Raw genomic sequence first — 26609 nt, 5'->3', positions numbered from 1 at the left:
GGCCACGCGCACCCCCCGCGCTGACACGCACACACACGCACCCATACCCACCCATGCCCACGCGTATGCATGAGCGCACACACCCGCGCACACGCCCACACACAGAGGGGGAGGCAGTCGCTGTGACCCCAGAACCGGTTCGCAGAGGAGGACGAGCTGCTTCCAGCCGGCTGCTCCGGGTTGGTTCACACGCAAGCTGAGCAAGGAGGCCTAACCCAGGGGCAAAACTTGCATCTTTCCCCAACAGCCAGAGGCGCTTGCTGCGGGACGCGTCGCCCGGGGCGGGCGGGGGCGGTGACGTCACTGCAGCGCGGGGAGGGGGCCTCCGGCCAGAGCCTGGCTCTCACACGCGGAGCGGTCTTCCACCCAGCGGGGGAGCCGCGGCCGGACCCGGGGGTGGGGGACGGGGGGGGGGCACCCCACCCGTCGGCGGCCCGGACAGCACCCGCGCGGGCCCCTCCCACGGGCGCGGCCACGAACCGGCCCATCTGGGTGCCGTGAAAGAGTAGATGCCGGGCGGCGGAGGCTGCCCCATGAAAAATTAATCCGCGCCCCGTGCGGGTCTGCGCAGGGTCGGAGCTGCCTTTCAACGCTGGGCGCGGTCCCGCGCCTCCTCGGCCCGGCTCCTGGGTGGGCCCAGGGTCTGCCATCAAATCGTAATTTACTCTCATGATAATCTCTCTCTCTGGCTTTTGTGGAAACCCTGGCTGTCCAGGTTAATAACTGTGTTCCGAGCGCAGACAAATGAAATGGCACGCACAGCGGGCTCTGGGTAAGGCAAACGTGCGGTGGATGGCGAGCGCTCGAGCCCCTCCAGGGCCTGCATGTCCAGCCGCCCCGCCGAGCCCGGGAGGGCCCTCCGAAAGCCGAACACGGTAACCAACAGCCCGGCTCTGGAGGCCGACTTGAACCCTCTGACAAAAAGCAAGTTGTTTCCTGCTGTGGTCAGTCTGCGGTTTCAGCTCTCCAGTGTCTCATACGACAGAAAAGTATCTGTCATGCTCCGTGGGGGCCATGTTAAGCCTAAAAACCGTGCACCCTAATTAAAGAGGGTCCCTGGTAACCAGGCGGAGCCTGAGCCACCCTTCCTGCCGCCGGGACGGTGCCCTGGGCCGGGGCCCCGCAGACGGTCGCCGGGCCCTCCCAGGCCCCTCCGCGGGCAGAGCAGAGCGCAGGCCGCAGACCCAGCGCTGTTCAGGAATGGGCAGGGCCAAGGCCGTGTTTCGTGTTTCTGCGACCCATGAATTATTCACACGCCGGCCTCCTGTGTGACGGGCTAGATGCTATCGGGAAAGTTACTTCGGTGACTCGACTTGGTAAACGGAGCTTAATCCTTTGACCCCTGGGTCAGAGAGCAGCGACGTCCCCAGGTGGCTCCTTCTGCCTCCGCAAGAGCAGGGGCGCAGGGCGCCCCAGACGGGCTGTCTGGGCGCACACCCACCACGGGTGCACAGGAGCGGCACTCGGGCGACCGAGGCCGGGAGGGGCGGAGACAGGGCACCAGGGACACAGAGCAGAAGGCAGACGTGAGACGGCGGCCCCATCAGCCTCCTGGAGCCTCCACCCTCTTGTCGGCCTGCGGTGGCGGCGGCTGCAGGGGACCCCGGGCTCCTTAGGGACGTGGTTCTCTGGTTCGTTCGTCAGGCGCCGGAGGAGCTCGGCCTCCCTGCCTCTCCCCGGGGAGCGGCCTCCCTGGCAGGCGCGACGGCCGCCCTCTGCTTCCCTGGCCCGGAGCACGGCTGGCAGCCGCCCCGCCCCAAGAGCCGCCGCCGCCCCGGCCCAGCCTGCTGCCCCCGCCCCCCGCCCCGGCACCACAGAGGCCTGCCAGGCGCCCCGGTCGGGGGCGGGGGACGGGCATGAGCGGCCCTGAGCACCCCGGAACGGCCCCCCAGGACGGCGGTGACTGAGTCCGGGGCGCTCCCTGCCGACGAACGCTGGCCGAGGCCCGTGGCTCGGGGGCCCCATCCCCCAGGACGAAGGTCGGGCGTCTCAGTTCGCCTCTGTCGGGGGCGCAGAGCAGAGGGGGCCGCTCTCCCACGTCCTGGCCCGGAACACGGCCGAGTCCCTGCGCCCGGGCGCTTCCTTCAGCAGGGGACCCGCGGGCTCGCGCCCCGGCCCCGCTCCTGGAGGTGCGGACGGCGGTCAGCACCGCGGACGCGCCGGGGGACGGCGGGTCCGCGCAGAACAGCGGCCCCGCCCGGCCGTTTCTGAGGGACGTGAGCGTGCGGCCGCGGGGCTGCAGTGGGGGGGCCGGGGCCGTGGCCTCCACGCTCTCCTGCGCTCTCCGTTTCCGTTCGTTCTGTAAAAACGTGTCAGTGCTGCTCTCATCTGACTGCTCTCCACCAACCAAAAAGAGAACGAGCCCCAAACCCCTTCTTCTCCGCTGCTCACCTGCCCCTGCGCAGACCAAACCCACGAAGCCACAGGGTCAGCCACGCCCCGCGGCCGGTTTCCGACCCGCAAGAGCGGCGGGCGGGCGGCCTGGCGGGCGGAGTTCGGGCGGTGATGTCGGGGGGAGGGGGGTGCAGTTCACTCTGTTTAAACGCAGAACCCGCGTCTCCAGTTCACCGCCCTTTAACGGGCAGTAACTGCTGAGGACGTGTTTTTAAGATGTTTCCAACACTTTCTAGCTTCCCATCTCCTCCAAAAGGTTTCAGCGTTCCGTGTCGTCTGCCCTGACGGCGAACGCCCGCAGGCCCCGCAGGCGCGGGCTGGCGTGGACCCGCCGCCTGCGCACCCTCCGCTGGGGACGGTCCTCGGCCGCCGTGCGGGGAGATGGCCACTGGGGCCCGTGCCTGCGCCCGGGTGGCTGCCTGCGCCCCCGCCATCGCCGGCGGCTCCATTCCCGCGCCCTCTCCTCCGCTTCCGCCGCTGCGACGTCTCCCCGCTCAGCAGCCACGCAGTCTCCCTCCACGAAAACCGCAGCCGCAAAGGGAGTCCACGCCCGCAGCCGCCGGCCGGGCTGGACGCCAGCGTCCCCGGTCCTGGCTCCGCAGGGAGGCGGCCACTGAAAATGTCCCTGGCCGCGGTGCTGAGCGGAGGGGCTGACCAAGGCGGGATTCACGGTCACCGAGGGCACGGCCACAAGTGCCACCTACGGTCCCGAGTGGGCAGCCGCCCGCCCTCCCAGCGGCTTCCTGATAGCCGCCCCCCAGCCCCAGCCTTCTGCTCACGGAACACAAACGGAAGGCCCCCCGCGTCGCTCCTGAGAGCAGGTGGGGGCGCCAAGAGGGGGGCGTTCTTGTCACCGCAGGGACTGTCAAACAGTTACATCCGGGCCTGGGGGCTCACAGCGTCTCAGGTGACAGGCGGCCCCCGAGGGAGGTGCCGGCGTCGGCCAGCGCTGCCCCTGACACGCCCCCGCCCCCGCCCAGCACTGAGGGGTGGGCGCGGTGCCCAGAGCTGCCCCCCTGCCGGCCACGCCGCCGGCAGGACCTTGGCCCACGCGCCACGCGCCGCACGCCGGGCGGCCTCGGGGCAAACCGTTCAAGGGCGAAAGCCGGAGGGGCAGAGGCTCTTCCGAGTCGCCCTGGTTTCTGAGCTGGCAGGGCAAACGGGGGCAGGGGTGGCCGGAGACCCCGTTCTGCCGGGCTCTGCCCGGGACGTGGGCTGGAGGGATGGCACCAGGCCCCCCGACACCCCGCGGCTCCCGCCCCCGGAGGACGCCGTCCGCCTTGGGGACGGCGCGTTGGCGGGCGCCCGGGGCGGGCTGACCCCCGCGGGTCTCCAGGGGCGTCCGGGGGAGGCAGTGCGACCGGGCACACACGCTTCTCTCCCGGGCCTGATGCACCTCTTTCTGCAGGTCTGTTACCAAAGAGGTCCTCAGAGTAAGTAATTTTTACCTCACCGTTCTCTTTATTTTCTTTTGAGTTTTCTGTTCTAAGGCGCAGGACACGCCCCACCCCCGCGGCCGCGACCCGGCCCCTCAGCCAGGCTGTCCCCACGGCTCTCGTCACCCTCCTTCCCGTCTTTTCTGGGTCACGCACGACGGATCGGGGGACACAGGGCCCGGGGGACCGTGTCCGCATGGAGGAAGAACGCCCGGCGACCCGCCCCTCCCAAACGACAGGCCCCGGCCGCCGGCCCCCCGCCGAGGAGACGCCCCGCAGCCGCCTGCGGGCTCCACGCGCCCGGGCGCGCGCCGGTACCTGCACGCTGGGGTGGCCCCCCGCCGACGCCTTCACGGCTCCCCGGCTGCCCTCCGTCTCGTAGTGGGCTCTGTGGTGGGACTTGGGCTGCACCTCGATCCTCAGCTCGTAGGGTCCCGAGCGCGACGGCAGCTGCCAGTCGAGGGCGGGGAGCGTCGGGCTGGAAGAGACAGCGGAGCGTCAGACGCGCGAGCGCGGCCCCGCCCCCTTCGCCGGCCTGGGGTTGGGCCCCCCCGCTGCCCCCGAGGCCCCCCGGACGTGAGGAGCTTGTCCGGTCAGCGCGCGTGGCCACAGCGCCGCTGCTCTTCGCGGCCTCCTCAGTCAAAGGGGGACGTTTCCCACCAACGGCCTCTCAGTGTTTCCTTCCTTCACCACCGGCCTGAGGGACCGAGCCTCCCACGTGTCACGGGCCCCAGAGCCCGTCGACGGTCTTTTCCAGCCCGGACGGACACACGCTGGGCTCAGACCCCGCCGGCTGGCCCCCGGGGTCTGCGATGCGTGCGGGCGGCGGGGGGCAGCCCGGCCAGGCCACGGCGGCTCCAGGTCCCGGGTCAGCGGCGCCTGTTCGCAGCAGGGGCTCCCTGCCCCCCGTCCCCGGACAGACCCGGGCAGCCGGTGCCCCCGGGACCCGAGGACAGTGCCCCCCTCAGGGCACCCACGTGCTGCCTCTGCTTGTGGTGCGAACGTAACCGGGCAACGGGTCTGGCACCTCTTACTACACGGAGGAGAAGAAAGGAAAAGGTCCGTCCGACTCCCAGAAAACTGAAAACAGAGCGCAGGGACAGCGAGGGGCGGGGGGCAGCGGGCGGGGGCGGGGGGGCCCAGCCGGTTAAGGGCGATGTATCCTCTAGACCCTGCTGCACTCGAACGTTACAGAATAAATCCGGGCAAACAGTCTGCTCTTGAATCGCTGACAGAATTGGCAACACACTGTGTGCACAGTTTAAAGTTAAGAGTGTTCACAAAATAAATATTGTAACACAGAGGATTAAAAGCATCGCTTTTGCTCGGAAATTTTCAGCGGGACTCTGGCAGCTCCACACAAAGTGCGAGCGTGTCTGACTCGGAGCGAAGAGCCCCGCCTGGCCGAGTCCCCGCCGGGCGTGACGGGTCCCCCCACGCGCCGCCCCGCCCCGAGCTGCCGGGGGGCCCCGCCCGAGCCCCCGGCCTTGCTGGCTGCACAGAGCGGGCGAGGGCGGCGCTGGGCTGCCCGGCAGCCGCACTCGGGTCCTCGAGGGTCTCGCTCGCCACAGCGAGGACAGCAGGTGGCCAGGTCCGTCCGGGACAGTCACCTGGGGTGCAAATTGGAGCTATGACATCGCCTTACACCCCACACCCCCACGTGTCTCCAATCTGCACAACTGGCTGTACCTCTGTAAGCGTCTGTATATGAAAAGGGTCAGACCCCAACACAATAAAACAGGTAACCTGGTACGTGGGCTTTTTTAAAATTTAAAGAGCACGTTTTGAGCACTGGGGCGCCTTGTTGGGGGTGGCCCGCCCCCAGCCTCGCACCGGCCGCGCCGACGATCCGCCGGGAGCCCCTCGCTGGCCTCGCTGCTGAGGTCGACGCCCGAGACGCGGGTGTCCAGGCGAGAGCCGGCTGCCTTCCTGGTCCCGTCCTCGGACAGAGTCACGGCCTCATCGAAGGCCCGGGGACGCACAGCCAGGCTCCCCCGGGTGCTCGCCGCCCCGCGACGGGCAGACGCACCGCCGGGCCCGGGGGCTGCCCCCAGACCAGCGCGTCCCCCCGAGGCGGCCTCCAGGCGGCGGCGGCGGCGCGTGACTCCGAGACGTGAAGGGCGCACATCGTCACGTGTGAACAATAAATGTGAGCAAATACGTCCGCAGCGCCGGCAGGAACACCCCTGAGAACCTCAGATTCCACGTGTCCCGGTCTCTTGTCCTGCGTGGAGGCCCCGCCCCGCCCCCCGCAAACAGCCGCCCTGTGGGGTCCACAAAGGCCACTTGGGAGAGACCGTCGCCGGGCTTGGCAGTCCACCGGGCAATCGGCGACCACGGCTCCTGGGGCCCAGGACGGCCGTCCATGACGTAAAGCCCAACCCTGTCATGAACGGGGGACGCGGTCTTATGCGTGTCCCGTGAGGACTTCAGAAATTCACAAAACTGCAGGGGACTCCCAGGCACGGGGGGCAGCGCCCACCAGCAGCAGCTGTGGGTCTGGGGCTGGCGGAAGATTCCTCTGCCACTTGCTGTGAATCTGGAATTCTTTTTGGTTTTTTTAAATCCTCACCTGAGGACACGGTTATGATTTTGGGGGGGGGGGGAGAGGGAGTAAGAGAGAGAAACATCCATCGGTTGGTTGCCTCCCATATGCAGCCCAACCGGGGGCCAAACCCACAACCCAGGCCTGTGCCCTGACCGGGAATTGAACCGGTGACCTTTCGGTCTGCAGGACGACGCCCCGCCCGCTGAGTCACCCCGGCCGGGGTGAGTCTGGGATTCTCGCAAAACAAAAATTCTAACCCCTTGTTGCTGGGCCTGGTACGTGACAGTCAGAGCCCGCGTGTCCCACTAATGCCGTGTCGCCTCGCGGAGCGGCCGGGACACGGACGCTGGCCCGCGCGCCCCCCGCCGCCGCCGGCCCCCCCCCCGCTCTGGTCAGCGGCAGCCTGGCTCCGGCCGCCCCGCTTGCCAGGGACTCGGCCGACCCCGCCCTCCTCGCCGGGGTTGCCGTGTGCGACCACACAAGGCAAGCGAGTCGCACGCTGCCAGCGTCCCCGCTGCGTGTGGGCGAGGCCCGGGCTGGAAAAAGGCGCGGGGCGCCCTGTGTGAATCACCCTGCTCTCGGGGCTGCTGGACCCGTGGTTCCCACGAGAACCGCCCTCCCATTTTTCATTGAGCTTCTGTGTTTTCTTCACAGAAAGAAAGTGTGAAGGACTTTTTTTAACACTGTTCACAGCAGCAAGACACCTACGCACCGCGATCCACACTCAGAACAACACAGGGTTTTCCTCCGACTGAGTCTCTCTCCCGCGGCCACGCTCCCCGGCCCGGCTGCCCCGCCGCCCTGGAGCCGGGGGCCCAGGGCCCCAGCCGCCCCCCCGCGGGCACGCGTCTGGCCCCGGAAGAGGCCGCTCTCCTACAGCCCAAAGGCGTCACGAGCTGCCGGAGTCACTCGGCAGCCCCCGCCGCGGGCAGGCTGTGCGCGGAGCCCCTGCCGGTTCACGGGACACCCTGCTCTGTGCGGGCCGCACGCCGACCGCCACGGTCCCCGCAGGTGCACCCTCAGCTCTGTCCCCCGAGACTCCCGGCACCTCCATCCGCACAGGGGACCCCCACGCCCCAACACACTGTCCCCACAGGGAAAACTCTGAGACGTGCAGGAGTCCCCGGAGAATTCCAAGCCCAGCTGCCCCGCAGGTGCGTCCCTGCTGACCGCAATGCCCGGGCTCAGAGCCCCCCCACCTCCTCTGGGGCCCTGGGCCGGCCGTGACCCCGCCCCCTGACATCCCAGGACCAGGGCGGGTCGAGGGGCACAGGCCAGACTTCAAACAAAGCGCCTTGGCTTAAAGCTGAAAACCACCTTTAGGCCATTTGGTCCGTGACCCTGGAGACAAACACAGGCGGCCGCCTCCCGGGGACGCGCACCACGTGGCCGAAACACGGCGCCGCGGTCCCAGTGGCTCCCCGACGGCACCGATCCGAGAAGACACAGGGGACGCAGGGAGGCCCGCGATTCTAAAAGCGCGCTGACCGGAGTCGGGGCTGGGCCGCAAGGCCCGCCGACCTGAGCTGGGGGCCCTGCAGCCGACCGGCACAGCCGTGTCCGGTGCCGTACAGAGGGGGCGGCCCCACACCGGGGGCGGGGGGCAGGGGCGGGGGCGGGGAAGACCTGCGGGCTGCTTTCTGTGTGTGTTTGTAAACATTCTGCAGGGGAGCCCATCCCTCGCATAACCGCCAGCGGCGCGCTCTCCGGGAGCCGGCCCTCCTGTAGCCGGCGGACGTGCGGTCGGACCCAGAGGCCCCGCTTTGTGACAGGCCACACCTCGGGCCCCAGGCCCTTCTGGGGCCCCCCGTGCCTGGAAAGACCCCGTTTTCACATCACCCAAAACCCGTTTTCACATGAGCCGCCCCACCCGCGGAGCAAAACTCAGAAGCCTCAGGGGCACCCTGTGGGCAGGAAGCTCCTTCTGTGGTGGAGAACACGTAGCGCTTTGCTTTGTTTTTCTAATTTAAAAAAAGGCCATCAGTACAGTTCCCGGTGCCTGAGGCTGGGACTCTGGGCCCCCCAAAGCCGCCCGTGGGCAGAGCTGCGCCCGGGACCACCCAGCTCAGCCGCCCCCTCGGACACGCTCAGGCCGGGCGCTTCCCACCGAAAGAAGGAGCATCCGATAACCTCAGACGTTCCTGACAGTACGGGGGGGCCCAGGGACAGAATCTGGGGGAACTGACGGCTCGCCTGCTGGGGCTCCTCCCGCCAGAGGCTGGAGCCCGCTGACTCAGGGGGTCCTCCCCTCCTCGCCCCTCTGTCCCCAGACCACACTGTCAGGCGCCGGAGGACGCTGCCTTCTCTCGGCCCTTACACTTGGGGAGCCGGGCCCGCGAAGGCAGAGGGGGCCTGCCCCACCCGTGCGCATTGGGGGGGCGGCCACGGGTGAGACCCCATGGGAAACAGCGCTGTGTGGTCCCCGTGTTTCAACCCCGACCCTCCCGCGGCGGCGGCAGAGCCCCGAGCACCCGAGGCCCCTCAGATGCCGCCAGAGCCTGCTGCCGACGGCCGGTCACTGCCCAGGAAAAGCGGGGGTTGGCGCGGGCTGCCTGCCTTCTCGGGGGGAGTCAGGCATGTCCACATGGCCTCCCGGGGCAAGACGGCACCGCGGGTCACCAGCGCCCGGGGTGAGTCATCGGCCTCTGGGAAGAGCGGTCACGTCTGCCGGCGGCCGGGGCTCGAGGGAGGACCTGAGGCGTCCATGCCCGCGGGTTTCTAGGCTACGTGGCGGGGCCGGCGTCTGCAGGCCGGCCTGCCCGTCCTCGGCGCGGCGGCCTCGCCGGTGCCGCGGGTCCACCCCCCCCCCCCCCGCGCAGGGGTGGCATCAGAGCACAGAGCAGCCTGGGTCTGAAGGGGGTCTCGTCGCTGTCCCTACTGAAAACCTGCGAATCCGCATCAGCCCAGCGCTCAGAGAGCACTTCGGACGGGTCGCTGAAACGGCAAACCGCCCCACGACGCCCAGGAACACCGGCAAGCGCACCCCCGGATCACACAGAAGGTCCGGTCCTCACGCGGAGGCCGCCGCCTCCCGGTTCAACTCCAGTCTCCCAGGCAGGGCCGCCCGCCTGCCCGGCTCCAAGGGAGAGGTCAGCGCACGGGCCGCCGCTCTGAGGCCTGACGCAGGCCCTCCGGGCGGCTCGGGCAATGTCAGCACCGGACACGCCAAGGTGCCCCGGCCGGGGCGGGGCCTGCGCGCCTCTGCCGCCCCGCATGCCTCCGTGGGCGAGAGCCGGCCCGGTGCCGCCCTGTGTCCCGCCTGCACCCAGCCTGGCATTTGGGTCAGTCGGGGACGTGAGGCCGCCGCGCCCTCCGCACGGCGCCACTTCACAGTCTGAGCGCCGCGCCGCCGAGGTTCGGGCTTTTGTCCCGTCCAGGGCGCGGAAGTACAGGGGCTTCTCTTCTTCCAACAACGGGCTCTCACGGAGCCCCTCACCGAGGGGAAGGGGCCCCCGGCCGGCCCGGGCCTGGGCGGCAGAGCGCTGCCGCCGCCCCTCCCCCCGGCGCCCCCCCTCCCCCGCCCGGCGTCGGGCTGGACCCTCGCGTCCTGGGTCAGGCTGGCAGGTGCCTCCTGAGAGTCAGCAGCGACTCGGCGGAGCCAGAAGAAACCACAGAAGCAAAGGGGTGGGACGGGGGGCGCGGGGCTGCCCAGGCGGCAGCCCGCGAGCCCCCCAAAGGCTGCAGAGCGGGCTCGGTTCTGCGGGTGCCCGGCCCCCGCGCAGGGGGACACCGCCCCGCGACCCGGGCGCCCGCACGCAGCCCCGCCCCCTGCCCGTCAGACCCCGAGTTCAGCCTCTGGGTCGGGCCGCGGCTGAGCTTCGTCTCTGGGCCTCATGGGGGCGCCGTGCGGCGTCCCGCCTGCCCCCGGAGGTGCTCCTGGGAGGCAGCTGCCCCGTTGGGGGTGCTGGTTGCCGGGGCCCCGTGAGAGGCGGCCCTGGGCCCTGACTCGGGGCTGGCCGGTCACCGCCGGGACGGCCAACTCCAGCCGGCCCCCCTCCCCCCTTCCAGCTCGGCGAGCCTCCCCCTGTGACGGGCAGGTGGCTGGCGCCTGCCGCTGGGTCGAGAGGAGACAAATGACCCAGGAGGGCGGCCCCGGGCCCCGGGTGGGTGCACATGGCCCGGGCCTGGCTCCAGGGGCACAGCGGAGACCTTCGCGAGTGACCTGCCGGCTGGGTGGGCGACCCGCCTGCAGGTTTCTTTAATCTCAGTCCAAAGCAGGATCAACCTGAAGCGTTCAGATAACTTCCAAACGCCACCAAGGTCAGCAGGTCTGTCGGATGCTGGAAGCTAACACTGCTGCGCAGCCCAAAAGCGACAACTATTCCTAAAATCACCAACGGCAAAGCCGCAAACCTAAAAGCAGCAACGTCTGAAACTCACAGATTTGGGCCAGCAGCCCCGGCCACCGACCCCCTCCGCTCCGCGGGGTGAGCGGCCCCGCCCCGGAAGCCCAGTTCTCCGTGCGCAAGTCGGGGGGCCAGGCCGGGCTCACAGGAGTCGGACCAGGCGGCCCCGCCGGCGTCACGGGCTCACGTTGCGCTCCGGGTCTTTCCAAGCCAGTGCACGTCTACTCCTCTACAGACGCTGACGCCCCCAGAGCGGGGACTCCCCGCGACCCCGCTCTACGGGGAAAGGAAGGTCCCCGCTCACAGGCGGCCCCTGTGACAGGCGCTCGGCCCAGCTGTTCGACCCGACGCGCTGACAGCCGTGCAAACGCCCGTTCCCTCAGGCTAACACGGAACCTGCCGCAGACGCCACCTGCAAACTACCGCCCAGAAACAATCGCAGGTGGGCGCCCAACGCGCCCGCCGCCCTGGCCCCGGGCGGCCCCCCGCGCCCACGTGCGGCCGCGCCCTGGGTCGGGCTGGGCCTGGACGCTGCCGGCCCCATCGCCCCGTCGCCTGGACACCAGGATGCCGCTCTTTCCGTGGAGGGGTTCGCGCGTCGCCGCGGCGTCTGTGCCCGCCTCATCGAGGAGAACAGAAGCGTCGCTCCGTTACACCCCGAACGCAGTCTGACCTCCAGACCCATGAAATTCCCTCACACACTGTCCGCTCCACCAACAGGCTCTTTGACGGGCGAGAAGTCAGCAGCATCTGGACCCCTTGGGCCGGGGGAGGGGCCGTAAACGCCAGGCCGAGGAAAGACCCCAGCAGGGAAGCCACGGCACATGCCTCAGGCACCCTCGTCACTAAAGCTCCTTTTTCTGGGGGACGGAAGGGCACAGAGGCCCCGAGGCCCGGCGGGGGGAGGGGCTCGGGCTGGCTCGCTGCTCAGACCTCACGTCGCGCAGTCAGAGCGGCGGCGGCGGCGTGGGGGGTCCTGCTGACGTCCGCGCGCTGGCCCTCCTCCCGGGAAGGAAGCCTGCTCGCCCTCCCCGGGCAGAACCGCCCCGCCCCGCGGCTGCCCCGCGGCCCCCAGGCCCCCGCGGACGGGACCCTGTGGAAACACGTGGGCAGGAAACACATGGGCCGCGCAGCCGGCCCGGTGGGAAAGGTCAGCCCGGAGCAAGCGGGGCAGCGGCCGCCTCCCAGGCTGTGTGTGCGCTCGCCCACAGGAATGCCAGGCGTGTCACCGGCTCGGGCCCTGCGACCGCGAGATAAAGGGCGGGCAGGTGGCCACGGAGGGGCTGCGGGCGTCTCGTGGCGACCGCGGGCCCCCGCTTTCCGGTCCGGGGTTCAGCGCAGGCCCGGCCCCGCCGACCGCCCCGGGCCTCGAGGGGAGCGGGTCGCGCGGCGGCACGTGCGTGGCCCTGGGCCGCAGGCGGGGAAGCCGCATAGTCGGTGAAGTTACCAAGGCAGCGGCTCTTGAGTTCCTGAAAGTGCTTCCGAACGGCTTTTTACGTTCCCACGTGTACAGCTGACCCCCGGGTTCTGAGATACACGGGGTGACACCCTGGAAAATCCCAGCTTTTTAAACTGCACCGCATGGAGGGCAGACGCTGGGACCACCGCGGGGACTGTGCCCACACGGCCGTCGGGAACGGTCGGAGGTCGGCTTTGCTCTCGCTCTGAGCCTGAGCCGAGTCCTCACCACCCCCAGCCGCTGGCCTTAGAAACGGCCGAGACTCTCTGCCCGAGAGGGCGCAGAGCCCGGGCCGGGGCGGCTCGGCGTGTGGGGCGGCGTCCCGCGAAGCGCCAGCTCGCAGGTTCGGTTCCCGGTTGGGGCACCGGCCTGGGCTGCGGGTTTGGTCCCCGGTTGGAGCGTGAGTGAGAGGCAACAGACTGATGTTTCTCTCTCTCCCTCCCTCCCCCTCTTTCTAACTAAATACAATCTTTTTGAAGAAGAAAGAAAGAAAAGGGTACCACGCAGAGCGGCAGCTGGGCCCCCAGGGCCTGAGCTCGGCTGCGGCCCCGCCCGAGGCTCCAGCTGCGGGAGGCGGGGCCTGAGCAGAGCAGAGGGTCCCGCAGGGACCAGCCCTCCCGTCCGCAGCCACCCCCGCGGGGCTCGCGCCTCCCAAACCACACGCAGGCCACACGGCTCCCCCCGGAGGCGGCCACGGCCCCTGTCCACCGGCGCCGCGCAGGGAGGCACGCGTGGACGCCGCCCCGCCCGGCACGAGCCTGCAGCGGGGCGCTCGCTGCGGGGGTCCTCAGGGGCCCGCCCGTCGGGAGGGCTGTGCAGTTAAAAATAAAGACGCCGGGCTGAGGAAGCGGACCCGGCGGAGCCCCCAGGGCCTCACACAGCGTCGAGAAGAAAAACCAACAGCCCAAGACGCGGCGCTGGGAGCACGCTCAGCTCCCTGTCGCCAGACGGCGGGGACGGCGTTGCCCCTGGGGAGGAGGCGGCCGTGCTGTTCTCCGCGCCGCCGGGAGCGGCGCGGCCCCAGGGAGCCGCTGAGCGGAGGCAGGTGGGCGGCGGACACACAGGACAGGGACCCCCGGCTCTGCCAGGCACGACGCCCAGAACGGGCGCTGCGGGCACGTGCCTGTGAACTCGGCCTCGCGCCTCATCTCACGTGTGTGACACGGACTAGAGGCCCCGCCTCAGCGAGTGGCCTCGGTGGCAGGCGGGCCTTCAAAGAGCTGAGTGGGCGAAGAGGGGCCTCCGCGTGGGCAGCATCCTGTGTCCTTACAACAAGGGACCCTGGACACAGGGACACCAGGGAGGGAGCCATGTGACCCAGAGGGCAGAGCTGGGGGGACGCCGCGGAGCAGGAGAGACACCGAAACCCGGCGGTGGCAGCCCCGGCGGGCGCGGCTCCGTGGGCCGGGCGCCGGCCTCCGAACCACAGGGTCACGGGTTCGATGCCCAGTCGGGGCCCAGGCCCGGGTCGCGGGCCGGGTCCCCAGCAGGGGGCGCGCGAGAGGCAGCCACATGTGGACGTTTCTCTCCCTCTTCCTCCCTCCCTCCCCTCTCTCAGAAAATAAATAAAATCTTTAAAAAAAACAAACCCCAACACAAAAACCTGGCGGCGAAGCCCCAGCGCGGGAGAGGCGGCGGCGGCCCCGGCACGCGGACCCCGCCTCAGCCCACCCCCGCCCGCTCACCTGGCGTAGGCGGTGGGGGACCGGGGCCGGGCCCAGGGGTAGGGGTGCTGCGGCACCGACAGGTACTGTTCGCAGAAGGCGCCCTTGCGGATGTGCTGGAAGGGCGGGAACTCCTCGGGCGCGAAGTCGGAGGCGGGCGGCGCGGGCCCCGGGTCCTCGCCCGCCGGCTCCACCTTGAGGGCCACGGAGGGCGCGTGGTCCAGGGCCGTCTTGCGGGCCTTCACGGGGACGCCGTCGCCCAGGTCCAGGCCGCCGTCGGTGCTCAGGGCGTTGATGGCGGCGACGATGGCGGAGCTGGTGTACTGCGTGGCGCTGCCCAGCCAGGTGTCGTCCGTGACGCTGACGCGCGGCGAGCCTTGCGGGGACGGCGCGGGCGAGGGGAGCGGCGAGCCGGACGGCTGCCGCCCGTTGAGGCCGTACTTGCGCTTGTTGCTGGGCGAGGAGGGCCGGGAGCCGCGGGCGCCCAGCCAGCTCTCCTCGGTGACGCTGGCGCGGGGCGAGGCGGACGGCGAGTGCCGGGGCGAGCCCAGCAGGCCGCAGGCCCCCAGGCCGCGGGGAAAGCCCTCCTCGGGGTCCGTGGTCTTGGGGGACACGCAGGGCGACTGCCAGGGCGAGGTCTGCGGGGACGCGTACGGGTAGGAGTAGTTGGACTCGTAGGACGAGGCCTCGGAGGTGCAGCTGCGGGAGGACAGGCTGCTGGCCGGGCTCAGGCAGGAGGGGTCCCGGTAGGCCTCCAGGTGCGGCAGGCTCAGCGTGGCCGTGGGCGGCGGCCGCTTGGGGCCCGGCAGCACGTCCTCCACGTCCGCGTCGTGGAAGAACTGGCTGTTGCCGTGGTGCAGCCCCAGGTAGGAGGTGATCTCGATGCGCGGGCTCTCCAGGGCCGGGGCGCCGTTGGGCCTGACGTGGCTGGAAGGCAGGAAGTAGCCCGGGGGCCCGCCATCCACGGCGGCTCCGTACCCCGAGGGGTGGCCGGCGGCGGCGGCTGGGAGGCCCGGGGCCGACGTCTGCAGGTCGTGGCAGGGAGCCGGCAGCGAGGGGTGCGCCGGCGGCAGCGGCAGGCCGGGCCCGACGTGGGCGGGCGCGTAGCTGTAGTGCTCTGCGGGGAGAACGGAGAGGGGCGACGGCATGAGGGCCCGTCGGCAAACCCGCGGCCCGCGCCCCCCGCCCCCCCCCCGCCCCCCGCGCGGCGCGACGGCCAGCCCGCGGCTCTCGGTCCTCTCCCGCGGCCGCCCCGCCTCCTCCTCCTCTTTGCTCCGAAGCGCCCGCCCGCCCACCCTGTTGCAGTCCTGAAGGCATGGCCTCCCCCGCGTTTCTCCTCCAACTCAGCCTCTTCTCGGGCCTCGGCTCTGACCCGCGGAGGCTCAGCTCCCACTGCCTCCGCCGGCCTGTCTGCGGCGGCTGGCCCTCGGCGGAGCCGGCGCCGCGAGGCCCTCCGTTTGTTCAACGGGCGGGCGGGCTGGTGGGTGGAGGAATCAATAGGTGGATGGGTGGGTGGTGAGGGGCTCGTTACAACAGGCAGCAAAAGAAACGACACAAGAAAAGAGATCTTTTCTTAAAAAAAAAAAAACCACTCCCCGGGTCCTTAGCCACTTTCGTCAGAAAGGCCAGACTCCAGTCTCCAGTGTGAAAGGCTGGCTGTGCCCCCCACGGCCAGGGCCGCCCTCCAGGCCGCTGAGGGACGGAGACCCGCGCGTGGCAACCGGCCCCGGTCTGCGCCGCGGCCTCCGTCGCAGGGACGGGCGTGCGGCCCCCACAGGCAGCACCGTCTCCAGGAGCCGCGCGAGCCGCCCTCACGGCCCCGGCCTGTCATCCTGGCACCGGGCAGCGCTCGCTCTGACGGCGCCGACCCCGAGGGGGACGCGGCCGCCTGCTCCCGAGGCGGCGGGCGGGCCCCGCCTTCCGGGGAGAGCACAGCAGGCGCCAGATGCTCCGGGCGGTGCCGGGTTCCAGAAGGCCCCGGGGGACACGGAGCCGTGACGAGGGAGCGAAAACAAAGCTGCGGCTGAGGGAGTCAGACTCCGGGGCGGCCATGTGCCTGCGGGGCTCCTGCAGCCCTCGGCCGCCTGTGTGTCCGTCGCCCAGGAACCAGCGGGACGGCGGGGCCGGACTCAGAGCCCCCCTGGGCTCTGCCGCCTGCCCTGCGACGGCCGTGCCCGCATCAGCGACCCCCGCTGACTGAGAGGCGCGAACACCCGTCTGCGCCCACCGACGCGTTTAACACAGAGGCTGAAGTTGGCTGTTAACGTGTGATTATGATATTTGTAAAAATCAAATGAGAGGTTAATAACCCCGGAGGACACTTCCTGGTGGGGACCAAGCGCCCCCAGGGGAGGCGGCACGGGGGCGGCGGCTGCTGAGGTCCTGGGCGCGAGGCCGGGACCCGGGGCGGCCCTCCCCACCGCAGGCCGCGGCCGACACCGCGGGCGGACCTGGCTAGGACACGGTGACCCTGCGGGGCCTGTGGGCAGGACGGCGGCTCCCGAGTGAGAGGCGCCGGGCGAGGCAGACGCTGCGGGGGGCGCGCCTGCCCTCCGCCCAGGCCGGGGGGCGGGGGGCGGCATCTCCTCCACAGCGAGGCTCAGGATCGGCCGCGGCAGACGCGGCTTCCTCACAGCCACGTGCACGTCAGCGTGCGCCTCGTGGGCGCTGCGGGGACACGCCTGCACGGCCCCCGGCCTGCGCCCGGCCACCCAGCTCTGCGGCTCAGCGAGGAGGCCGGTGTCCCGAGGCCAGGGCTCGTGACCGCAGGCCGGACGTCAGCCAGTCCGACCGTGGGCAACGTGCGCCGCCCCACCCTGTCACTGCGTGATCACGGCCGTTACCGGTAAACGATCGGTAGGTAGGGCATTGATAAGGCAAGTGTGGAACCGCACTGTGGACCTTCAGGGCAAGAATTTCAGTAATTGGACTTCAACAAATAGCCTTATTACGTTCGACTTGTTCCCACAGGAAGCGCGGGCCCAGCTGCTGCCTCCTTTACCCCCGGCCCCAACGCGCCAGCCGCCTGCACGCACGTTTCCCCGGCAGCTGCCGGCTCTCCAGAGGCCCCCGGGCTCCCTCCCGGCCCCTCCGCAGCCCGCACGCCGCGGCCAGCCCTGCGCTGCCTGCCACAGGGGCCCGCGGCCTGTCCCCGCGCCCGCCACGCGCCTTCCGGGGCCCACTGGGACAGGGCTGGGCCGCCGCTGTGGTCTCCGCCCCCCGCAGTCCCCGGGGCCCCCGGCCGCAGGCACCAGGGCGGCGACCACAATGCCCAGCCCCGGCCGGGCTCGACTGCAGCTTCTTGACGCTCGGTCTCTGTTCGAGGTGGCACCATCCCTGAGACAAGAATGAGCGTGCCCCCCATGGGAGCAGGCCTCACGCGGATCCCCACGCGGGCCCCTCGGTTTGCCTGGAGCCTAGGTCCCTGCGAAGCCACAGGCGACCTGACAGTTTACAGAAAACAAAGTTTCGTGGCGAAGAGAAATCCCGTCCCAGCGCCGCCGCAGGCCGCAGCGTGCGCTGGTGGAAACAGGAAGCGCGGGGGGCGAACGCGAGGCCGGCCCCAGCACTGCCGGTCCTGCCCGCGGGGCGCCCTGGGCACCCCGGCGGGGGCCCTGCTGCCCGCCCCTGCCCCCGGGGTGGCCGGGGCCTTGGAGAGGGCAGACCCTCCGCTTCCCGCCCAGCCCGAAGGGCATGGCGTGTGCCAACAGCCAGTCCCACGGCCGAGCCACCGTGTGTGGGCCAGAAGGCAACTGCGAGAATTCGAAAAAAAGCATTCCAGCCAGTCACAGAGCGGGCCCGGGGGCCGCCCCACCGGCACCCACAGGCCTCAGCCCCTGGGAGGGTCGGGGCGGCGGGGGGGGGGCGGGGGGGGCGACCGGCCGGTGGGGGAGGGGCGGCAGAGCGAGGGGTCCGCCACGTCTGCGTGGCGTCCACAGGCACCCAGAACGTTCCAAGCAGGGGCTTTATTTCAACCAGCGTTTGTCAGGGAGGAAGGGAAACAGCGGAAGGCCTCCTCTGAAAACAAGAACTCATCACCTACATGCGATTCTCCTTAATTAGACACGTTTCGAAATCGAGCCCTTGACAGCGTGAGGCTCCCCGCGGAAGGCCCAGCGGGGCGATGACGAAGGTCCCCCCGCGAACAGACGGGCCTCAGGGCAGCCGCCGCGGGGGCCGCACCCTCCCCGCCCCGCGGCCTGGGCCTCGGCCCCCGCCGGCCCCTGTTCAAATCGGAATTATGTAACTACTCAGAGGGACGCCGTTTACAGGGAACGAGGCGGGATTTTCAGTAACTTTCTTAACAGTCCCGAGACGTGCGGGCCGATCCCTGTCACGCCAGGGCCATGAAGACAACACCCATGAGAAGTCATGTGCTGCGGCGGCTGCCTCTTGCCCCCTGGCCAGCTGCCAAGGAGGCTTCAGTGGATTACGGTGCAGGTGGGCCCGAAGCGGCCGCAGGAGCTCGGGCAGCGTCCGGAGAGCTTGTCCAGGACGGCCGGCGGCCACAAAGGCAGGGAACGGCGCGCGCGGCCCGCCCCGCCCCCAGCGGGGACGTCGTGCCCGGCTCCTCGGCCGGGCCAGGGCCGGCTGCAAACCCACGCGCGGCGAACGCACCACGCCCGGGCTGTCCGCGTTGCTTCGTCTCATTCTGAGCACAGCTTATTTCAGGGCCGTACAATTTCATTATTTCTGAACCACCCCCCGAGAAACGTGCCCACGGGGCTCCTGTCCCGGGCACCGCGCCTGCATGCGCTGGGCGCCCGGGGGCCCGGCCTGGGTCGGGCTGCCTCCGCCGCTGCCGCCCGGGGGGCTCAGGTCCCTGCGCGCGGGCCCACCTCTGCGCCCCGGGCGGAGCGCCCGCGCCGCAGGGCCCAAGGGACGCCCCGACTTTGATTTTTCATTTGGAGGGCCGCCCCGTGGCCAGGGCTGGGGCTGAGCGCAGGACGCGAGGCCAGACAGCGCCCTGGAATGGGTCACCGCCAGGCCCGTGCTCCCTGCAGCCCGGCCGGCCCTGGCCCACAGGGCGGCAGGGCCGGCGCTCGAGGGGCCGGTCGCGGTTTTGCAAGCAGGGGGAACGAAATGAAGTAACGCCCAGACACGCTCCAGGCCGGGCCTGAGCCGGAACCTGTTTACTGAACAGCTGCCGGGGGAGCCACCTGGGGGCCGGGGACTCTGCAGGCCCCCGGGGGTGACAAACGCCGCCCCTGAGGACCCCGCCTGCCCCGCAGGCTGCCCGGGGGCGGCTCCAGGAAGGCCGACAGAACGGCCTCCACGCCGCGGCACGCGTGCCAGAGGACACGCTGGCGAGCCCAGGCGGCTCCCCCGAAAGTCCCCCGTCCCGCCCCCCTGGGCCCTGCTGCGAAGGAGCCAAAGCCGTTGCCTGCTCCTAACTCGCTAGGGGCTCCCGTCGACGGACGCGACACAGTCAGAACACCCTCCACACAAACAACTGTCCCTGCTGGGCACATCCCCGAGGACGGCGAGACACTCCTTTAAAGACACAGGTTCTCGCGCGGACGCGCCGCAGGTCCCGGCCCCTCGCCCCGTGTCCAGTGCTCCCGAGGCCCTGAGGCCGCCCTGGCGGGGAGGGGGAGGGGGGGCGGCGACAGATCCCAGGCCAGGACCCACGCCCGGCGTCTGCTGCCGGGCTGGCCTGCCCACGCGGGGGCTCCCGGGCTTCTCGCCCCGCCCTCCCTGCGCCCAAGGACGCCCTTGGGAACAGAGACGCCTCCAGCGACGCCCCTTTCTCCTGGGCGCGGGGAGATTCCGCCCGCCACACGTCGGGGCGCCGGCGGACCCGCACCCAGCCGGAGGCGTGGGACTGCGGGGAGGCTCCAGCCAGCCCCAGAGGCCTGGCCGAGTGCCTCCGAGTTGCCACGGCAACGGTGTTGGCAGCCGCGGGCCGGCCACAGTGAGGGAGCAAACAGGAGCCCTGGCGGGAAGCTGGGCCACGCCCGCCTCCCAGCTGACGGAGGCCGCTGCTTCCTGAGCCCGCGGAGGGCCCGGCCGGCGCTGCCCGAGGGGCGGGGCCGCGGACAGGAAGGTGGGCGCGGAGCACACGCCTGCCCAGCCCGGGGCGCGTGGTGTTTCACGTTTTCTTCCCTTTCTTCCCACAAATGCTCACTGACTGTCTGTCTGCACCTGCTAAGCACCCTGGGAACCCCCAGCCCCCGCCCCTCCCCTGACCCGATGGACCCACCCGGCCGACAGGCACATATCAAGGGGTCTAAGTGACGGGGCGACGCAGCGCCGACCCATCCCTGACCTCCGGGGACCGGGGCGCCCCGGATGCACTCTCGGGTCAGAGGGAGCTCGGGCCGACACGTGCGACCGGCCCGGCCTCCGGGCTCCGCGCCCGCAGGCGTGCCCGGCGTGAGCTGCGCAGCCCCGTGTCCCGGCTCCCGGACGAGCTCGGTGTCCTGCCCGGCCCGGGGCCACGCAAGGCCCCCGCCTGTAGAGCTGGAGAATCTAACGTGACCGTGCAAGAGCCCCAGGCGATAATTCACCAACCAACCGATGCAATGTGAAAATTAGCAAGGACGAGAAGGAGGGACTTCACTCAAAACTGCCAAGACCGGGAAGGCACCACAGCATCCTTCGGCGACGGACGGACGCACGACCCGGACGGCGGACGGGCATCCACCTCCTCAGAGAAACAAGCTGTCGAGCCACCGAGAGACCCCAGGACCCTCAGGTGCACGTTGCCAGATGCAGGGTCCGCCCTGAGCAGCCGCGCGGCGCGACTCCTACCACGACACTCCGCCGGTTCGCGCCACGGACAGGCCGGAGCGCCGTCGGAGCCGGCACCTGCCACTGGCCGTCGGCTGCGCGAGCTGGGAAGGAGTGAGCCCGGCAGGTGCCCACAGAGCCGCTTGCAGGCCCCAGGCCGCAGGCGCCGGACGCGGCAGGGACGGGGAGGCCTCGCAGGCGCCTGCCCTTGTCGGCAGGGCTCCCGTGACGGCTGAGGCCTGGAAGCCGCCGCCGCCGGCAGAGAGACGGGAGGGTGGACCGAGAGGGCGGGGAACGCAGACCAGGCAGCCTAGGCCCGGTGCGGAGCGGTGCACGGTGTGGAAAATATGATACAACTGCTGCAGACACGCCGGGCCAAGGGCCCCACCGTCCCGCCGCCACGTGGGCGCGGGAGACGACAGTGGGAGACCCACCGGAAGAGGGGACAGACGGGCCCGGCTGGGACTTCCTCAGTGGCTCTCTTCTTACTCAAGAGCCCCGCTCAGCGGGCGGCGGGGGGGGGGGGGAAGCAGGTTCCCTTTGTTCTAACAAAGAAAATGAAAGAAAAGGCCCTGCCGTCTGAGCCCCCGCCGTTGGGCTCCTTCCACTTTAACTTGGGCCCGGGAGGGGCTCGGAGCCTGAGGCCAGGACAGATGGGGGGGCTCCCCGGCCCCCCTGCCCTCTGGCGGCGGCCACTCGCCACCTGTCCCCAGGCTCTGCGCACGCCAGGCCTTGGACGCGTCTGTCCCCTGGCCTGCGCTGGGCAGAGGCCCCTCCACGGAAAGGCTCCGGGGCCAGCACAAGCAGGACTGCAGGCTGGGGACCCGGGGCTCTGACCCCAGAGGCTAAGCGGTGACACCGAGGGCCTCACAGGGGCTTCCCCGCCCGCTGGCCATTAAACGTGACCTGTTTTCTACCCGCTGCACCGCGCCTGGGGGCAGGACAGAGGAGGTGGGGACGCTGTGGGTGCTGCCCTGCCCTGACCCGGCGGGGGTGGGGCCAGGGGACACGGTGGGGGTGCTCCTGGGTAGAGAGGAGGGGAGGGGCTGCTGGGGTCCCCGGCTGCCCCCCAAGCCGGCTCCTCCCGACCTCTGTCCTGTGGGACCTGGACCCTCCACCCCGGACCTGTGCCCCTGGGCGCTCTGCCTCCGACCCTGCACCCCGGTCTGCACCCCATGCCTGTGCCCCGGGACCCTGCACCCCAGACAGTGCGCCCCGCCTGCACCCGGGTCGCCTGAGACCTGCTCCTCTGACCCCTGCACACAGGGACCCACCTGGGGCCACGCCAGGGACGCCCTCGTTGCTCTGGTTAAATTCGAAAAGGAAATCAAAGTCGAACTCCTGGTCCTCCGGCCCCGTCATGTCGGACGGGCCGGTCCGGAGTCCGGGGTCGGAGTCCAGAGTCGGGGATCGGGGTCCAGGATCGGCTTCGGTCCGGGGCCGGGGTCCGGGATCGGGGGTCACTGCCAGGGTCGGAGGTCCAGGGTCAGGGCCGGGCCGGGGGCCGGGGTCAAGGGCCAGGCCGGATGGGGGGCCGCGGGGCGCGGCGCGGGGCGCTGCCGGGCTCGGCAGGGTCCCGGCCGCGGGCACCTGTGGTCGCCGCCCGGCTCGGCTGCGCCCAGCGCTCGGCCGTCCCGGTAACGTGACTCCGGCCGCCCCTCCCCCGCCCGCGCTCCGGCCCCTCCCCCGCGTTTCCGGGTTCACACAAACAAGACTCCGCGGCTGCGTCCCGAGTTTTAAATAAACTCCGGAGCCGGAGCGCGCGCCTGTCACTCGCGCCCCCGCCTCAGCGCCCCGCCCGCGGGCGGGACCCCAGAGTGTCCCCGTCTGCGCTGGGTCCCTGGGCGTAGGGGACACGGTTCCGCCCGCGACCCCCGCGCGCCCGGCTGACTCCTTCATGACACCGAGTGGCGCGAGGAGCAGTGGCTGTGGCCGGAGCGACGGGACACTGTCTCCAGGCCCACGATCTGCTTGCCCGCGGCTTGGCTGCTGTTAAAGCGCGCGCGCCGGCTGGACCCCCAGCGCCACCGCCTGCCCCAGGCTCGGGACAGCACCGCGATGAAGTGCCGGGCACGGGAGCTCCCCGGGGAGGGCGCCCCCTGCACGGCGGGCGGGCCGGGGCTCCCACACCCGCTTCCCCGCGCTGGCGGCCTCCTTGCCTCCAGTGTCTGCGCCTGACTCCCAGGCCCCGGCCTCTGGGGCACCCACTCTTTCCATCGCGCCTCCCCTGCTCTAGTCCCCAACCTCCGAATGGCACGGCTGGCTCCTGGGCGCCCGGAGTAGCCCCCACCGCGGCGCCCGGGGAGGCCCCGGGCTCGAACCCCGGGCCGGGGACGCCGAGCAGCGCGCCCGAGCGCCCAGTGCAGAGGACCAGGCCCGGGCGCTCTGCTGTGGCCCTCTGCCCTCCCTCCAGCTGTTTGTGCGGCCTGTCCCCAGCGTCCTGGCGCCCTGCACGCCAATATCTGGACCAGCAGGAGAGGGTGGCGGAGGCCACCCTGCAGAGGGGGCGCACTGGGCGGGTCCGAGGGCAAGAGGGGGGAGGTGCCAGGCCCTCAGGCAGCGCCTCCCGCCGCCCCGGCCCTCCCGCCGGAGAAGCAGAGACCCCGCTGGTCACGCGGCCCCACCCGCCCCCCAGACGCGTGTCTCCCGTGACCCTTTACAAAGGGCTGGTTTTCTCCCGTGATAAACTATAGTTCACTTTGGCCTGATTTAGTTTCTAATAATAGTTCTCACTTCGCAATGTATGTTGGAGCGTTGTTTTGTTTTAGTTTGCTTTTTCTGCTGACCTTCAGGCGAATGGAAGCTCTGCTCTCGGTCGAGAAGCGGCGCCGTCTCGTTTTCTCTCTCTGGGTTTGTTTTTTAACCTCAGCCACCTTCTCATCTCCGCGAAACCCCGACACACAGACAACAGCCCTGATCCTCTGCTTAGACCGAAACTTTCTGCTCCGCTGTCCCGCAGGGGGTGGGCCCACGCCTCGGGCCGGGGTCCCGCCAGGTCCCGGGGCCGGGCCAGCGGGCTCAGGGCTGCCCTTCCCAAGGCGGAGCTGGTCTCCACCTCCTTTCAGATCCCCAACCAAGGGGACCGGCAGGCGGCAGCTTTTTAAAATGCCCCTCTCCCCAGCGCCCCGAGACTTCCGTCTTGCCCTGGAGCAGACACTCGGCTTCGACGGGATGTTTGGTATGGCGCTTCCTGGGGCTGCGGGTGTTCCCGGGAGCAGCACCCCGGCCCTGGGGTGACACCGAGGGGTCCAGCGCCCTGCTCATCTGGGTTAGGAAACAAGGCCACAAAGTGAAGTGGCAGGAGAACAGGGCGGCTTTGTTCTGCTCTGGGAGCCTGGGGGCATGTTCCGCGGGGAGCAGCCTCTGAACCGGTGGGTGGGCGGCTACCTACAGGCCGACACCTCACAGGCCACGGGACACCTCGGCACTCCGCGCGGGGGCCTCGGAAACACCGGCACCTCACGGGCCACAGCCCAGAGGCTGTTGAACCGGGGCAGGGGTGAGGGGCTGAGACTTGGAGACAGCACCCAAGGCCCTGTGGGCCCAGCTCGAGGCCAGAAGGACGGGCCGTCCCCGGCCTCAGCCGCGGGGGTGCTGGCCTGCGGGGCCCTGCCCGGCGGGGGGCCCGTGTGCACCGCGGGCGAGGGCACACGCTCCGGTTCGCCTCCTCGCCCTCCTTAGACAACAACAGCAACGCTCGCTCAGGCAAGGGCGCGCTGCACCTGGCACGCGGCCTCTCCGCGGAGGCACTTCTGCACCACAGCTTCGTCGGGAGGAAACAGGAAAACTCGGCACCGCCCCCACGATGGTTTTTCCTCTTGTCAGAGCAAGAGACTTCGCCGCAGGACGGACCCCTGACGGCTCAAGTTAAAAAAACAGAAAATCTGAACTTTGAAAGGCCTGTGGCTTTCTTTTCTTTTTTTTAAACAGTGATAAGAAATGTGTGGGGGAAACTTTGAAATAAGTGTCCAAGGGTGTACAATCCAACCCTCAACAATTTTTAAAAACATTTCTTAATAGCAAGAGCTGGTCCAGTAAACATTTCCTGACATTTGCCTTTTAACATTCTCTCAGTTGAGATGAAATGGCAAGAAACATCAGACACGTCTTCCTTGACACAGACCACACTCAGCCGCGGGAGGCAGCAGGCCGCGGCCGACCGGGGCCGGTGCCGAGCGTGTGGCCTGAGCCGCCTGCGGAGGGCAGGCGGCCCCCCGGGGCTCCCCGGCTTTGGGAGCCGCGCTCGGAGGCCTGGCGCTGGCTGGACCCGGCAGGAAGCAGCAGCCTGCACTTTCTAGCGCTCGCAGAAGGGTGTCCGCCCTTATAAAATGTGAGTCCTCGTTAGGCATGGGCAGGTTTGCCAGCTTCCTTAAAATAATCTAAATAAACTGCTTCAGCATGAGAGGGCCTTTGGGAAGGTGTCGCCTGCTTCCCCGTGCCCTTGTCACCTCCGTTCCTCCCGGGGGGCGGGGTGGCCACCCTCTCCCTGGTTTCTGGACACCTGAGGGAGCCTCCCGGGGGAGGTCCCTGCTGCTTTGGTCACGCTGGGTCTCGTTAGGGACAGAGGTGACGGCCGGGGGGGGGGGTGGTGAGCTCGCTGTCAGCAGGGGACTCGCCATCCCCCGGCTGCAGGGCAGACACCGTGCCATCCTGTGACTATAAACAAGCAGCTGGAAACTTGGCGGTCACTTTTCAAACTGTCCTGAAACATTTTCTACGGTTGGAACTCCCGTGTCCACAGGATTAAAACAGCTAAAATCTGGGGCTGCGTTCCGACAGCCCTGCTGACCGGCCTCCCGCGGACGGGCCCCCAGCGGGATCCGCGGCAAGGAGGCGGGTGTGGGGGCTGCGCTCCGAGGGCGCGCTCCTGGAGGGGCGCGGCCCCCACACCTCTCCTCGGCTGGTCTTCGAAGCCACAGGGCGGCCTTGCCGCACAGCGCTAGGAACCAGGCCGCCCTTCGTCCTCCCCAAACGGCGCTTTATCCCAAAGTGTCCTTGGTGGTTCCGACGGCCCTCACTTCACCCAGTTCCCGAACCGCCCGCATTTGAAATGAGTTTTTACAACCGGGATTCACCGCGAGGCTGCACCCGCGAAGGCCGTGCGCGCGCACTAGCGCTAGAGAAGAGGAGACACCTATTGGCAAGAAGGCGCGCTCGAGATCAGGGCTTCTCCGGGGAAACACCAGGGGGACACCGCTTCCCAATCTGTGCAGCGCGCTGGGGACCCGTGCCCCTCCCCGTGCGCATACGCCGGGGGCCAGCTGGGCCCTCCTGGGGTCGGATCCCCAGGGCGTGAGGGCGGCACAGGCGCCCAGGGGGCGGGGGGCGGTGGGCGCGGGGCAGGGGGCGCCGGGGCCGGGGCTGGGGGCTGCTTGAGGGGCGGTGGCTGCCGGCTTACCTTCCTCCGCCGACTTCATGGTGCCGCCGGCGGGCGGCGCGGGCCCCAAAGTTTCTTCTCTCCCGCAGACTGCAGCCGGAGAGCCGAGTGGAAACTTGGAAGGGACTGGAAAACTGGTACTTGGCATCCACGCGGCCGCGGCGGCGCGGAGCAGGAGGAGGAGCGGGCACCGCCGGGGTCGGGCTCCGGGGCGGCAGACTCCCCAGCGGACGCGCGCAGCCCAGGCTCAGCGCCGCGCTCCCCGGAGAAATGTCATCGAGGGGAGTGTGCGCGCGCGTGGCGGGACGTCTGCGGCCGGGACCCGAGCGGGGCGGCGGGGGGCGGCAGCGGGGTCGGAGGCGTGCGCCCGCGCCGGCAGCGGATCCCTCGCGGAGACTCGGGAGTCTCAAAGTCTCGCTCTGACGCAGGGCCGCGCTCTGCCTCCTGCCTTTTTAAAGCTGGAAAACACCTCCCCCGCCTCCCGCCGCCCAGCCGCTCCCGAGCCCCCTCCCTGCCGTGACATCACGCCCCCGCCTGTCCGGCGTGGCGCGGGGACCGGTGCCGAGCGCCGGCCCCTCCCCGCGGGGCCGCCCCTCTCCGGGCCTGGGAGCAAGGGCAGCGGGCAGGGGTGCGCGCGGGGGCGCCAGGCGCAC

General features: G+C 70.1%; 1 protein-coding gene across 3 annotated transcripts in view; it reads right to left on the bottom strand.

Moving 5' to 3' along the window:
• The window catches only part of NFATC1 (nuclear factor of activated T cells 1), a 79399-nt gene extending 53237 nt beyond the window's left edge, over positions 1-26162 (bottom strand). For 2 of the 3 annotated variants that reach the window (XM_054583796.1, XM_054583798.1), the window contains exons 1-3: positions 25978-26162; positions 13869-14964; positions 4149-4308 (exon numbers count right to left, since the gene is read on the bottom strand). In XM_054583796.1, the coding sequence (XP_054439771.1) occupies positions 4149-4308; positions 13869-14964; positions 25978-26104 (1383 nt within the window). In that variant the 5' untranslated portion in view covers positions 26105-26162. Of the gene's footprint in view, positions 1-4148; positions 4309-13868; positions 14965-21853; positions 22208-25977 lie in introns of those variants that run through there. The other variant, XM_054583797.1, reaches the window with a different exon arrangement.
• Between the last annotated feature and the right edge of the window lie 447 nt (positions 26163-26609).

The sequence above is a fragment of the Pteronotus mesoamericanus genome, unplaced genomic scaffold, assembly GCF_021234165.1.
Source record: "Pteronotus mesoamericanus isolate MK-2021 breed Mesoamerican mustached bat unplaced genomic scaffold, CSHL_Meso_final contig_74, whole genome shotgun sequence".
Classification (NCBI taxonomy): Eukaryota; Metazoa; Chordata; class Mammalia; order Chiroptera; family Mormoopidae; genus Pteronotus; species Pteronotus mesoamericanus.
This window is presented reverse-complemented; position numbering and strand designations above follow the sequence as displayed.